The sequence below is a fragment of the Corvus brachyrhynchos genome, unplaced genomic scaffold (assembly GCF_000691975.1).
Source record: "Corvus brachyrhynchos isolate BGI_N302 unplaced genomic scaffold, ASM69197v1 scaffold90, whole genome shotgun sequence".
Taxonomy (NCBI): domain Eukaryota; kingdom Metazoa; phylum Chordata; class Aves; order Passeriformes; family Corvidae; genus Corvus; species Corvus brachyrhynchos.
Window position 1 is genome coordinate 1,560,632 of NW_008236932.1, and position 15,522 is coordinate 1,576,153.

General features: G+C 38.1%; 1 protein-coding gene across 1 annotated transcript in view; it reads left to right on the plus strand.

Annotated features, from left to right (window-relative positions):
• Window positions 1-15,283, plus strand: part of SNX24 (sorting nexin 24) — an 88,718-nt gene extending 73,435 nt beyond the window's left edge. Inside the window, exons 4-7 of the mRNA XM_017728299.1 lie at window positions 7,613-7,707; window positions 8,831-8,863; window positions 9,728-9,792; window positions 14,425-15,283. Coding sequence (XP_017583788.1) covers window positions 7,613-7,707; window positions 8,831-8,863; window positions 9,728-9,792; window positions 14,425-14,495 — 264 coding nt within the window. The 3' untranslated portion in view covers window positions 14,496-15,283. The remainder of the gene's footprint in view (window positions 1-7,612; window positions 7,708-8,830; window positions 8,864-9,727; window positions 9,793-14,424) is intronic.
• The last annotated feature ends 239 nt before the right edge of the window (window positions 15,284-15,522 follow it).

The window sequence follows — 15,522 nt, forward strand, 5'->3', positions numbered from 1 at the left end:
AGAGTGGAGGTGAATGGTTTTACATCCAGCTCGTGGCCAGTCACAAGTGCTGTTCTCCAGGGCTCAGTGTTGGGGACAGCCCTGTTTAAAATCTTTATCATGGTCTGGATGAGGGGATCAAGTGCACCCTCTGTCAGTTTGCAGATGGCACTAAACTGGGCAGGAGTGTTGATCTGCTGAGGGTTGGAAGGCTCTGCAGAGGGATCTGGATAGGCTGGATTGATGGGGCAAGGCCAACTGGGTGAGGGTCAATAAGGCGAAGAGCTGTGTCCTGCCCTTGCATCCTAACAGCCCCCTGCACTGCTACAGGCTGGGGGCAGAGTGGCTGGGCAGAAGGGAAGCTGCCCAGCAGAAAAGGACCTGGAGGTGCTGGTTGACAGTGGCTGAACATGAGCCAACACCTGCTCAGGTGGGCAAGAAGGTCAATGGCTCCTGGGCTGGGTCAGCAACAGTGTGGCCAGCAGGACCAGGGCAGTGATTGTAATCAGAACTGGTGAGGCCACACCTTGAATCCTGGGTTCAGATCTGGGCCCTTCAGTTCAGGAAGGGCATTGAGGTGCTGGAGCATGTCCAGGGAAGGGCAGTGGAGCTGGGGAAGGGTCTGGAGCACAAGTCCTGTGGGGAGAAGCTGAGGGAGCTGGGAGTGTTTAGCCTGGAGAAAACTATTCTCAGGGGGGATCTTATCTCTCTCTGCAGCTACATGAAAGGAGGTTGAGGCAGAGTGAAGGTTGGTCTCTTCTCTCAGGTAAGAAGTGGCAGGATGAGAGGAAATGGCCTCTGGTTGGGCCAGGGGAGGTTGAGATCAGATGTGAGGGAAAATTCCTTCAAGGAACAGGTTGTCAAGCATTGGAACAGTCTGTCCAGGCAACTAGTTGAATCACCATCCCTGGAGGTATTTAAAAGACATATAGACATATAGTCCCTTTACTTAGGGACTTGATTTAGTGATGAATTTGGCAGTACTGGCTTAAGGGTGGATCTTAAAGACCTTTTCCCATCTAAATGATCCTACAATTCTAAGAAAGAGTTGTCACACACTAAGAAGACAGGAATGTACACTAAACCCTGATATTTAGAGGAAGAAGGTTAGGACTTGACATTTTCACCTTTAAGTAGATTATGTATTTATGATAGTATTTAATTACCTGATCAGATCCTGTTGCAGGGTATTGCTTCTTTTTCCCATGCAACTTTCTCCCTGATGCACAAGGATCACCATAGAAGGAGGGCAGTACCTGACTGACAGAAAACAAAAACCTATTGATTTTGAAATTTTCCAGGTGTTGTAGTTTGTAACTACATTTCTTCCACTTAACTACATTTCTTCCACTTCTTCTTCCCTTTCTTTTTCTTTTTTTTTCTATTTGTCTTAGTGGTCTCTATCCTTAACGTTTCTCAAAATGTAATTTTTAGATAATTGGTGTCTCATAAGGCTGTGGTAGTGGACTGCAGAAACATCCTGAACAGGGAAAATGCATGAGTTTCTAGTGACATGAATTGTGCTACGTGCAGTTCTCGTGGCTGATTTGTACTTGGAGTGTTTTATGAGGAAATTCTCGCATTCACCAGTGGCTGTGTTGGTCTGAGGGGTTCTGTAAGAGGCCTCAGATGGTGCCTGTCTCAGGTGAGCGTCCTGGTGCTCCATGGCACTGCCTGTTGGAGCTTTCCCTGGCAGAGGGCGAGGTAAATGAGGCACCTTGCTTTCCCTGAATGTTCAGTGGTTTTTTCACTATAGCATATTTGTGTTTAGTTCTTTTAAGCTTTTAGAAAACAGTACTGCAATCTACTGTGTATTGTGGTGGTAAATGTGGTTGCTTTTTTACAAGCCTTCTTCCCCTGTACTCTTGAGAAGACTTTTTCAAACCTGACTACCTAATTTCTGTATCTTCCTACAATGTGTAATTTCTGGATTGATTGATATATATATTATTATCTAAGGTATTCCTGCACCTGTTTGTCATCACCACCAGTATTGACATCGTCTTAATTACTTGTTAATTTTTCATGATCCTAGTGGCCCATTGACTTCTGAAAAATACTTCAATTTAGGCATTTTGAAATCAGCATCTAATTTTGTGTCTGTCATTAATGGATCTACTCACTCTTTGTATTACTTTTTCCTGTTACTTATTTTTAAAAGCCTTTCTTGTTCCTGCTAAGTTTTTATAATATCATTAACTTGGCCTGCCCTTCTGCTTCTTTTCCTTTTGCTCTGTTGATTTTTTCATTTGTCATCCAGCTTTGTCTTAACCTCCAGTCCTTTGAGCAGTGTCTCAGGAAATTATATTGACCGCTTCCTTTCATTTTTATTTTTCAAAGGAACTGTTCTTGCACTTTGTTTCTAATCTTTCAAGGACTAGTCTCCTGTTTCACTGAAGAAAAGTTCACTGTTTGCTCCCACTAAATTATGTTCCCAGTTTTCCAAAAAAAAAATTCAATATTTTTTTACATCAAATGGGTTGTATTTGTAGACTTAACTACAAGTCTATCTGCTCTGCACTTAGTAGTTAAATATTAATTGGAACAGTAACTGTGTTTTTAACTAGCTTTCTAATTAAAGTGCTCTCTACCTTAAGACCTATGTGGCAGTATTTTTAATCAAAATGAGTTAACTGCTTTGCAGTGTAAGTTATAGACACTGTCATGAAGTTCTGCATACACATTTTCAGTGATGATCCAGTAGTCGTTTAACCTGTTGGCCTCCCCTTTCATCTAATTTATCCTTTGCATAGCTTGAGATTACTATGATAGATAGATTTGTCACTCGTGAGATATCGGGGGAGTTTTAAGCTCCCTGGACGTATCCTCCAGTCTTGAGGTTCATACGTGCAATTCCCCTCTGTCCTCCTTTTTTTTAACTTTTGTGACTTTACATTATCTTTCAGATAGTTCAGTTGGAACTTCTGGATCTTCATTGGATGTATTTTCTCTTATAATACCTATAGTCACTATTTGTTCCCTTTCAAGCTCCGCTGCATGGATGTCACTCTTACTGTTGACTTCCCTTTGATACACAGCGTGGGAGTGTTAACTAGCTGGTGCTTCCCTATGGAGCATCACTTCTGTGTTGTTGTACACGTGTTTTCACGCTTCTTGTATCTTTATACAGGTTTTTAAGCATGTTTGATAGCCTCCTTCCATTCTCACAAATGTGAATACTTCTGATAGCAATGACAAGTGGAAATTCTTTTTAGAATTAATCCCAGTTAATAACCTCTAACAACAGCCTCACTGAACAAGAGAGTGAGTTTCATTATAGTTCTTCGCAATGGATCATATAAAACATGATTGTATCTGCTATTACTTTAAAAAAGAAAAGCTTACTTGTAGAAGTCTGGTTCCTTTATCTACTTGGTTTTTAGCTAATGTGTTTTTTGATAACCTTTTTATCATTTCATGGGACTGTGTAAGTTCAGGAAAAGCAGGTTAATAGAAGAATATAGACTCTAAATGTTCTAAAAGATGTGGATTTTGGTCCCAGTGGAGACTGACACTCCAGCCTACTTACTGTAGCTGGAATGTATTGATTTTCTTTTCCCCCATTTTAGCTGCACCACTGAATTAGGTATTGTGAAGCATCTTTCCCTCTGAAGAGAGGAAAAACTGTCATGAACTTTTTCACCCTAACAATACAGCCTTTCAAACTAAACCCGATTGAATGGAAAAGTCTGTAAAAACCCTGTAACTCAGCTCCCCACTCACTTTTCTCTCTTTCCAACAGCTCTTCCAGCAACCTCAATAAAGTATGATAGATGACTGTAAGAAATTGATTTTTAAATCTTTCTTCATTAAAACCAGCTATAATAATAATAATACTAACAATAATAATAATAATAATAATTCTAGAAGATGATGCATTTCTGTGGCATGATCTCTGAAGGTTAGCGAAGTGGTCTTGTTCAGGTTTTCAGCAAGATGTTCAGTTACTGTTATAATTGGCTGATGAGTAGGTTTGGGCCTAACTAGAATGCCAGTGTTCGATTTCACTGTGTCCTCTGTGAAGATATGTCACCATTTACCCTGGCTTTAGTGACAATTTTCTAAAAAGGAAACTCGTGGGAAATCATTATGCTGTTTATATGTCTCCCTTGTTGGAGAGCATTATCCTGTGATATTTTAGCACTGTTTTCCACTGCATGATGGCATCTAGCTAAGGTTAAGGCAGAACAAGTCCCTTTGCAATTTTGTGACTATATTTTACTTACTGAAGGAGAAAAGATAACCGACAATTAAGTATTTCAGATGTCACTGAAAGGACATGTGCAACTAATCAATTACATCCTTAGGGAACATGATTTTATGTAACTGATAAGGTAGAAAAATCGGGGATTTTATGATGTGTTACATAATAATAATTGCACCCTTCCAGTGAAAAAGACATTTCTGCTGATGTAAACATCAGACTTTCCCTTGTGTTGTGTTGTGGGTTTTTCTCCTGAAGCACAGAGTAGTTCATTAAAGTGTGACAGTAACAGATAAACACCCTTTACAATTTTCCAAGAAAATATGGCACTTTTAGTTCAGCTGAAATCAATGAGTTGAAAAATGTATTTCTGGAGTCACTTCCCAAATCACTTGCTAGAGGTTGTGTTAGCTGGTTTAGTTTTGGGAGAAGAGGGCATTGTAATTACTTTAGGAAGGAAATACACATGCGGGGGTTTTGTTCTTAAACTGGCCTACTTAGCACTCTGGGACCCATATTTGAAACTCATTGCTATGATCTTGACAGATTTTGGATGCAACAGAATTTCACATTACAAAGAAACTAAGTTTGAGTTTTTATTTCTTTGAAAATATTTATCCTTCAGTTTCTGATGACAGAGCAAACAAAGTAGCTAGTCATGCTTACAAGCCAATGTCATACTTGAACAAATGCTACAGTTGAGCATATTACATCACAGTGTATAGGTAGTGGTTGAGAAACTTACCTGCTGGTTCCTTTTCTGCACACCTATCATTAAAGATCATCAGATTTGCAAAATACTGATTTCTTACAAGTTTTCAGACAGAAGTAAAAAATCTGTTGTGTTAAGGGTTGTTCCAGGTAAATTAAGCCAACTATAATAACATTTATGATTTAAGGGTATTTTTTTAAACTTAAATAGGAAGCTGAGAATGCTTAGATTTTTTTCAAGACATCCACTTTGGGCCACCAGCAGAGTTAGGAAATGTATTTAGACAGACACACCTAAGCTGGTGTGGCTGGTCGGTGCTTGTGGGAGTTTTGTTTTGGTGTTGGTTGGTGGTTTGTGTGGTTTTTGTTGGGTTTGGTTTGGTTTGGTTTGGTCATTGTTGTTGTTATCAGGCTTCTTTTTTTTTCCTCCTTTCCTTTGGTTTCCACCATCTATTTTAAATGGCAAGATTATGTCCTCGCCCCTTATTGAATCAAAGCCAACAAAGTCAAGCCAGAAGATAATTTCCCCCTATTAGTATAATTAACTTGTAAGCTTAATATTTTTATTTTTAATGCTTAAAAATCCATGTCACATTACATCAGTTGAAAAATCCTCCTTTGGTCAATGCAGTCATTCCTGCCTTCATAAAATTCTGGAAATGACAAAATTTCCAGTCAGCAGAGGTGGTGTACAAATACAGGACAGTGCAAAATTGCATTTGCTTCTCTGCAAATTCTACATTTTCAAGTTTAGTGATCACCAAAGCAGAGTTATTAACAACTAACAAACTGTATGGCGAAAGGTGTTTGCTCAGGCCAGGATTAGGAGGGCTTGGGTTGACTTGATACATGTTGGGGGAAAAAAACAGAAGGAGATATTAATCTCAAATGAGTGGAAGTAGAAGCAAATAGGTTTGTAAGAGCTGTCATTAGTTTTCCTTTTATAAAATGGTGTATCCTTCTCTTCTTCCCTGTTCCATTCAGTAGCCTCAGCAGGCAGCTCAAGTTTTAGAAAAAGCTGTCAAGAGTTGTAAGTATGAAGTTGCATATAAGCACTGGATGCCCTTAAACATCTTTCTACAACTTTTTGCAGTTCCTCATTGCATATAATTAGCAAGATGGTTTTATTTGAGCCAGTCATACACATTTCTATGCAATTCACGCACGCTCTGAATATGCATCCCCTCCACACCTTCTTTTGTGCATAACCTGAATGCAGAATGGGATACATTTTGCAGCAGCAGAGTGCTGATTTTGCAGAATGCAAAGTGCCATTTTTTAATGCAGCATCTTCATATAGAGGTGAACTGAAAGGCTTAACTCTTGCCAGCATCTTAGACCTCCTTGCTTGTTACATCTCTTAAAATCTACCACGGAAAAGTTCAACTACATTTTTCCCTGTTCTTTTCTTCAAACGTTTTAGTGATGGCCTCAGCTGTTGAGGAAGTGTAGCCTCTGAATTGAGACTTGTACCATAAAAAAAGATCCAGTTCTCAAATATCTTTGTTTTCAAAAGCTTTTAAGTCCATTCACATCTTCTGTAATTTTAACATTAAGCAGGTTTTCCCAACACAAATAACCAAACCATTTGCTATAAAAGCTGCTATAAAATCTAGATGACTTCTAGATGTCTCTTCCAACTTTTTTTTGTGATCCTGCTATCCTCTATATACCATTGTGTCTCCCTTGTAATACTGTAATGTAGAAGAATATACACACAGGAGTAAGTTACCTTCTGAATGTAAGACTGATGTTTCTTTCCATCACCAGACTTGTTTCTTCTCTATATTTATTTCTTGTATCATAGGGTGGGAAAGTGAACAGGTTGAACATGGATAGCTTTGCTTCTAGGAGGTAATTTAATATTAAATACAGTGAAGTTTCTTCCATACATACATTCACTTCAGATCAGGCCTTTACGTAGGAAATCTCTTTGAGAAAGAGCTTGTGGCTTCCTTTTTCTTGTGAAGTACACGTTTTCAGAATATATATCAGTATGAACAGTAAAGAAATAGGGGTTTAATCTTTCAGGTGAGACACTGATTTAATTTATGAACTGTTTTTCTTTGCCTTGTGAAAACTGTAAATCATCTCCAGGAAAAAACACAGGATGTAGTCTGGCCATTATGTGGCCATTGTATCACAGTTGTGGAAGAAGTGTGTGTGATAAGTCTGGGCAGCAGCTGTGTGGTCAGAGCTTTGTCATTTGGAGCCATAGTGCAGATACAATGGAGCATGTTGTAAGCTGACCTGTCAAGCCAAGCAAGGAGTTCCCCTTCTTTTCATTTACCAAGACGTGCATTAATAAAACTGCACAAAGTGGAGACTTCCTTCTTCTGCTCATATGCCAGATGGGAGTCTGCTGTGAGGTGAACATGAAAGCACTGAGCTGAAGCTGTTTTATTTTATATTTTAAATAAACAAAACTTTATTCAGAAATGAGCATGCCAGTAACTTAGTTCCAGAATCAGACATCTCTGCTTGAGAGGCATATAGCTTGGCACCAGTGATGGCAGGTGAAAAAGAATATAAGTAGCGTAAGTGATTCATCAAGAACTGTGGTTTTCCTATTGAAATGTGGCATTCCATAATAGGTGTAAAAAAATGGAGAATTGAAAAGTGTTGCAAGAGAGAAATGTTTTAGTAGCTTGAATGGAAGTGTGCAATATCTAAAATATTTTTAAAATATGGGTTTCTATTGTGCCTTTTTTTTTACAGACAGTCATTTTAGAAAATGAAGAGCTCCCTAAGATATTTCTTGATTTTCTGAATGTTCGTCATGTACCTACCTTGCCAAAAGCAGAAAGCTGTGGGTAAGCTCTCATTTACTGAAAAATATATGGAGGCCAAAAGGCCCATATCCACTCAGTGCTGATGCAATTCCATTGACTTAAAATGGTCTTGCTGCCAACTCTAACACTGTAAAATAAATGGGCATTAGGTTCATGTTAAGTATGTTTATATATCCCCAAAAGGTCGTAAAATAAATCCAGCATGTTCAAAGACGGGAAGTTTCATGTAATATTCTTGGAAAGCAAAGGAGAGCTTAGATGAGAAAAATACAATTTTCTTGTAGATCTTGAAGTATCTACTGAAATGTAAGATATTCATAAGCACTCACTAAAATTGCATAGAAAGCCTTTGCATGTGTTTTATGGTCATAGTAACTGCACAAAATAGAAGCTCATTCCGTGATCATTTTATGATCTCCCTCTGTGTGTTCAAGAATGAGGTCTTCCACCTTTCCGATGACATTACCCCAGTGAACCAATTGCCTGTCCCCTGGGAAGGGTTCCTAACTAGAGTGGCAGAAGGGAATCTTAGTACGATGAGTGTAATGACTACAGAAATACCCAAAACAAGGTAACTGGAAGCTCTGATACCCTCTGCAGCTGTGAGCTTAGTAGGGAGAATTTCTTTTGCTGTGTAAGATGACGTGGTTGACAGTCCAGAAGCATTACCAGGATGTGCTCCCCAGAAAGCCACATGGCCCTTTTCCACTTCGGGGCAGGCTGTTTGGATCTGCAGTGGCAAGAAGGCAAGTTTACCTGAAGATAATTTTGAGGACCTGTTATACTTGGAGGTCTCTATGGCCCAGGGCGGTGTCCAGGGTCATTGAGAAGCTAGCAGACTTGTAGTTTTCACTTGCAGTTAATCACATCAAACATTATCCTCAGTGAAACTGTATCCCAACACTTCATAGATAGATAGAGAGATAGAGAGATGGAAATTAATCTGTTATGGTAAAATGGATGCTGTCATTTTCAAGTAGTGGTGGTTATAAAATGATACAATCTCCTACATTCATTTCCTTATGTGGCATTATGTGGCCACTGACCAGCAAAAGATTGTTCCCTGGATTCTTAAAAGATTTGGGAGTTTTAATTTTAAACTTAGTTTTGTTGTAACCAAAGTTTTCTCTCACTTTACTTGCAGCTCTTTTGATGAAACAGAATCTGAAGAATCAAGGTGAGCTTGATTTCTACTCTTTATAGGACACCTGATTAATAAACTACTTTAATTATTGGCATTTACTTTATTTGTTCCTTGCAGTTAACAAACTAGCAGTAGTTTAGCATTAAAATTAGATGTATTTGTTAAATATTACCATCAGCTATGCTATATCTGTCCATTTATAGTGTGATTTGGACATCCTTATGCTAGTGTTGAGAAATTCCTTACAAAACTGACAGAATACTGCCAGCTCTGAAGTATATTGCGGAATATATTTTTTGTAGCAAGAAGACTTACCAGAATAAATTAGAGGTTTGGGTTCTTCCTTATGCATTTGATAGAGCTTCATATGCATCAGGTTGCACTACTTGGAATGTGTATGTACAGAGCGAAGTGAAGAGAGCGGGGGGAGGCTGTCCATGCCACGACCGAGGGGGGGAGTCAGGCCGGGGGGGCTTCCAAGGACTTTTCTCCACGGATGATGGGTACAGCAACTGCTCTGGGGGCTGTAAGAACATGGTGACATTTTGAGTCTGCTTTGTGGCCTGGAGAGCCTGTAGACATGGAGCCTGGTTGTAGATGGTCTTGTAGCCTGCATGACACTGCGTGCCAGGGAGCAGGAGGTCTCAGAGCCAGCTGCAAGCCACTCCTCCTGGATGGAGCCCCTTCACTCCAGCTTGACATTGAGGGTTTCACTGTATGGCGGAGCAGCGAGCTTTGCTTCCAGGAGATGGAGCCTGCCCTCTGGGCAGCGCTGGTGTGCAGAGCCACACCGCATGGCTCCTGGCAGCTCGACCACCTCACTTTATCAAAGCTAGTTTGTAGAATAGTCTGTTTGCTGTCCCTTGATACTGACATCCCTGTTCTTGACCTTTCCAGCAAACTGTCCCACCAGCCTGTGCTGCTGTTCCTAAGGGATCCATATGTCTTGCCTAAAGCCAACGGTAATCAAACATGTCATCTGTTAACAGCACTTTACTGATCTGACCCTGCAGTGCATAAACCACATTATTATTAATACTGGCCTAGTCAAATGACACTGGTCCAACATCTAATAACCTGCCAATAAAACGATAGTTCTTGTGTAAGAAACCATTAAAACACTAAGCGGGGTGGGTGATTTATAAAAGAGTGGAATTTTCTCCCCCAGTTGTTCTCTCAGGCAAACCTACTGAGAATTCAAATCAAAAGATGAAGAACACTGCTTTTCTTTTCTTGTTGTTGACCCTTTGGCTGTTTTGCCTGAAGGATTTGAACTTGGAGGCCCAGTCCTTTGTAAGTGCTTTTTCCCTGAACACCAGTCGATCTACTGCAAGCATGTTTGTATTTCCATTTGGATTATTATTATTTCTTATCATTTATAACCTCTGGAGCTCTTTATGGGGAAAAAAAAAAGTGCACTTTAAGTGCAAGCGATGTATTTCACAGGACATTTACATTAGACTTCATCTCATAACATGCAGTTCAAAAGAGTGTTTGAAATAGTTTGTTATAAACTTTTTTTTTAATATAAAAAGTTCTTTGAATTAATAATTCAGAAAATTTTCCCTGTCTTAAATTAAATGTGTGCAGGGAAAAAAGGACCATTTTCCAAGTGTGTTCCTCTTGGCTTTGTCATTTTACTTGCTGGAACTTGTTGTTTCTACTAAATATTTTATTAAAAAATGTAATATGCTTTCAGGAGAGAATTTTCTCCCTGAGCTGCACATAAGGATTCTTTTTTAATGTGGCATTTTGTTTCATTTTATAAAATACTGTGTGGAAGTCAAATTCTCACACTGCCTTGAAAATCATTAAATTTTTAAGAATAAATTTAGGAAAGAATACATTTTTGCTCGTAGTTTCCTAGACAATGGAGTGTACTTCCTTGAGATTTTCTCAAGATGTTTATAAATACTTGAGGGAAGGGCATAAGAAAGACAAAGCCAATCTCTTTCCAGTGATGCCCAGTAATAGGACTAGAACATCAGGAAAATTTTCCCAGGCCCAGACACAGGTTACCCGGAGTGGTGTTGGGTCTCCACTCTTGGAGACACTTGGAAGCTGCCTGGTCATGGTCCTGGGTCACTGCCTGCAGGTGCTCCTGCTTGAAGAGGGTGTTGGACCAGATCACCTCCAGTCGTCTCTTCCAGCTGCAGCTATTCTATGGTTCTGTTGTTTTTTTCAAGCTGTTTATCAAAACCACAGGGACAGGTGTACATATTTTGAGAGGATTAAGTAGTCTCTCTTGCAGGCAGTGTCCACTCTAGCTAGTAGTGCAGCCAAACACTATTGACCCTCTGAAGTCTTACGGAACTCCAAAGTGTAACTAGAGCAAAACACGACAGCAGAGGTCCAGTGTGACTTGGGTCCACATCAGAATACACATCACAAGGTTGTTTAGCTTTTACTTTGACTTAGCACTAGTCTGATCCCACTGAATGTTCATTTGAGGCTGGAGTGCAAATCACAAAATCAATGAACCGAAACGTGGTAAGGGGAGGGGGGGGTCACTGCACAGGTCATGTCTGACCCAAGTGACAACAGTAATGAAGAATCACATAGAGTAACCTCTGTTTAAAAGTTGGGCCAGATGCTGCCTATACTATTTAGAGGGAGCCACATTGCATGTCTTAATCTGTTTAATGCTCCTTCTAATTGCATATTTGATTCCTCAAGAGCCCAGTATAAATTATGAACATCATGTAATTCCATACCATTTTGAAGGGAGAAAATAGATTTCATGTAGTTATCCCAAAAATATTGAGATGGTGCTTAGTATTTCCAGCCCACATGTAACATTTTGCCATAAGACTTCAAGATTTTGCAGTTCTGTGATGGTATTTACCTCCCTTCCATAATGTGTGCTCTGAGTAAGGCTAAGCTTCCTTTTTGTGAAATCATTAGAAACTTTCAAATTAATTTTGTAACTATTCTTTTAAGCAGTGCAAAAAAGCATTAATATAAAGGCCTCTTCTAATGAGTAAGATGTTTAAATATTGAGTAGGCCTCATTAATGACATCTGAAACAAAGGACATTTCAGACTTTTGCCTTTTCAAGGCATTTTCTGGCCTTGACCCACAGTATTTAGAATTTTACATGGCAGGTGAAAATGATTTGTATTTGAAAACCCTAAAACCTCAAATTCACTGCAAGTCATTCTTTAACTTAATGAATTAAAACACAAATTAGAATGTGACTTGTGGTTTAAAAAAGGAAGAAGAAAACCAAGTCCTGAGTCTAGAGGCTCTACTAGTTGACTCAAGTCTAGTTAGAAAGAAACAAAGTTTTTACGCAACTACCATTGCCTTTAATTCTTCTTCTTTGTTTTTAGTTTGCAGCACAGAGAAAATGTAGATGAGCTTTCTAAAATTTTCCCTCTCAGATCAGTTCTTACTTTGATAGACTCTGATTCCTTTGTAAAAACAGCCAAGGTTGTTCAACCTATGACCAAAAGTAAGTGTCCATTAACAAACAACTATTTGTTGTATGTTTTCTTTGAAGAAGGTGAATTTCAATCAGAAGTCTTTCCTGGATACGGGAATGCCTGTGTTAACATATTTCAATAAATAGGAAGTAGTGTGAGTTTTAAACAAAATAAATAACTAATTCTGGAATATAATACTCAAGGAATATTTTTTACCCTGTCATTGCACTGTTACTTGTCTTTATAAAATATAATCTTGCCATTATTCCAGTGACTGGGCTTCAAGCACTGTTGAGGTGCAAGACAACTTTCCAGAAACAAGATCTGCAGTTACAAACCTCATTGATTTTTAGATTCCCTTTTTCATGATGTATCTAACAGTATGAGTGCCCAAGTGTGCATCACTTTTTGTGTAAGGGTATGGGGAGAAAAAAAAAATTAATGTTTTCAAGAAAAATAAAGGAAAAACCTAATATGCTTCAAATTGGAGACAGTATCTTGTAAGCTAAAAAAAAATGGGATCTTAGATTTAGTGTCACTTGTTTGAAAATTGTTGTGTTGATTCTTTTAAGCCATGCAAATATCACAGATCTGCAACTGTGCTTTGTTGTGTTTATACTTATGTATATATACTCCAGTTGTATTTAACTGAAATTGATATGCTTGATTTTTTTAAGCAGAAACGACTCACATTAAATCTAATATTGTGCGGTAGTATAATTTCGAAAATCAATCCTTATTTTCCTATATACACTGTATGTTATAAAAGAAACAATAAAAAGTGGTTTCTGGAACTGCAGCATTTAATCTAGAAGGAAAGCTTCAGGTTGCCTTTTCAAGGGAATTTTGGTAACTTTAATGACAACTGCACAGGGTTATTCTACCAGGGTAATTTGGTACAGATGAACTTAGAGAATTGGAGGAAGCATTAGTGGATTCAAAATATTAGCAAGTCATTTATAATTATGACTTACTATGAGCTGGGTAGAAGTATGCATATATTGTTTACATAGTCAAGTTAGGAGGTTACAGTTCATGAAAACATCCTAAAATATCTCTGTTTGTAACATCTTTAATATTCTGAAATCACTTTATTAATAACAATGAAATAACACATTTAAGACACTAAGGATTGTTTTTATAGATGCCAAATCTACTTTTGCTCAATATTTTTACATCCAAAATTATTTCTGTGAAAGAATTAGGGACAAACCCTAATTCCCACTCACATTCAGTGATCTAATTTATCATGTACTAGTGATTTTTATAAAAGTTGCATCTCCTCTTTGTGAATATCCTGTAGGCTGATAGCTGAAGGTTTGATTAGTGTGGAAAGTTCTGTATCAGAAACAGCTCTTAGTAGCAAATCCATTTCTAGCACACTAACCATTTTAAGGTTGTAAGATGTGATCAGAAATTCTTAGTTTTAATGCCTGGTGATTTAAATAAACCCTTCGTTAAAACCTCAGGTGTTGGTGCATTTCAAAAATCTTTTCAATTCAACAATGCACATCCTGGATCTATTACTGTGTTCTATCAGGTAATCCTTCAAGCCAAACTGAACATGAAAATTAACTGGCAGTTTCCTCTGCATCTGTGATAACAAAGTTGTGGGGAATTTTTCCTTCAAATACTATAGGATGACATTTTGTAACATGCGACATTTTATGTCAGCTGGACAACCTGAAAATTTCTTGCCTCAAATAATCATCTTTGTACAGGCATCCTCAGGTCTTCTCAGTCTAAACATTGCTGTAAGCCACAATACAAAAAACAGCTTTGAAGTATTCCCAGTAGCAATCTTGAAATTTCTTCAAGTATATTGAGATTTTGTTAGAAATTGAATTGCCAGTGTAATCCATCTTCCTTGTGAGAAAAGATTCAGATAAAGAGCTGGAGCCTAGCAGCATTAAGTATTAGAACATCCCTTTAAATCAATAAGCTAGAAATCTGGCAGCGCATTCATGCAATGCCCAGTGCTACCCTAAAGTGGCTTTAGTGCTGAAACAGCATTACTAATAGCACATCCCCAACATGGAAAAACAGTTTAGTGATGCAGTAACCCAAAGTAAACGAGGCCTTACCTAGTTAAGTTTCACAAAAACATTTATATTGTTCTGACACGGATAAGAAAGTAAGTTTCTTTTTTTGTTTCTTTTTTTTTTTCAGATGACTTTCCAAACGTAGTTATAGATGGCATTCTACATGGAATATTTTATCCTCATCTACTGCCCAGGTAGAAGTGATATAAGGCAAGAAGAAGCTGAAGCAAGTCTCTGAGTCATGGTTAATAGAACTAACAGGAATAAAATTCTGTGATGTGAAAATTATGCTCAGAAGCAAGAGGCAGAACATCAGATTAAGTTCAAGCATTATGTCTTCTTAACTAAAATCACTGTCATTACAGTTGCTGCTTTTAAAAAAGATATGGAAACAACAGTATTGAAGTAATTTATACCTTCTATATATTGACATGCTCTAGCTATTTAACACTAAATGTTCTAAGTCTTACACTGAATTATGCTAACCTTTGAAGAGAAAAGTTTTACTAATTATTTCTATAATTTTTATTAAAGCAAACACTAAACCTTTTTGCACCAGGATTTTTCCCAGCACATTACCCACTGCTGGCACTGAATGGATTAAAAGTGCTGAAGAGAGTGTGTGCGGAATTGGAAAGCATGCTTTCACATTCTGAAACACATAGCACTCTCTGAGGAAATTTTCTAGATTTCAGTTGAAATTATTTTACTTGCCAGGAGCTTTTATGTGGCTTTTATACATGTCCATTCAGTTTTAACATCTAACTTGTGTGTTTGTTTACTCTCCACATCAACTTGCTGACTGTATTCCATATATTAACGTTTTGTAAGTCACAAAACATACAACTCTGTGGTAAACTAAAGCAAGACTATTATTATGATCAAACTAAAACTGATACATATATATGTATGTTCAGATTTAACTGGAAATTTGTATGTGTGCTACTGGACATTACAAAATAAATTACTAGGACATGAATGTACCACTTCAGTGGGTTTTTTGTGCTTTTCTATTGAAATTTTTCTGAGATTCTGTCATCTGAGATGGGTCTCATAGATGTCTCCCTGTGAAGTGTGAGAAAATACCTGTGTGTCTGCTCATTTAAAGCTCTTAGCTCAGCTGAACACAGTAGGCTTACAGAAGTGTATGTCTTGGTGAAAAAAATCAGGGTAATTGAATAGCTAGTAAGTCACTGGGCTCATCAACAGAAGGGAGTTTTTGCAC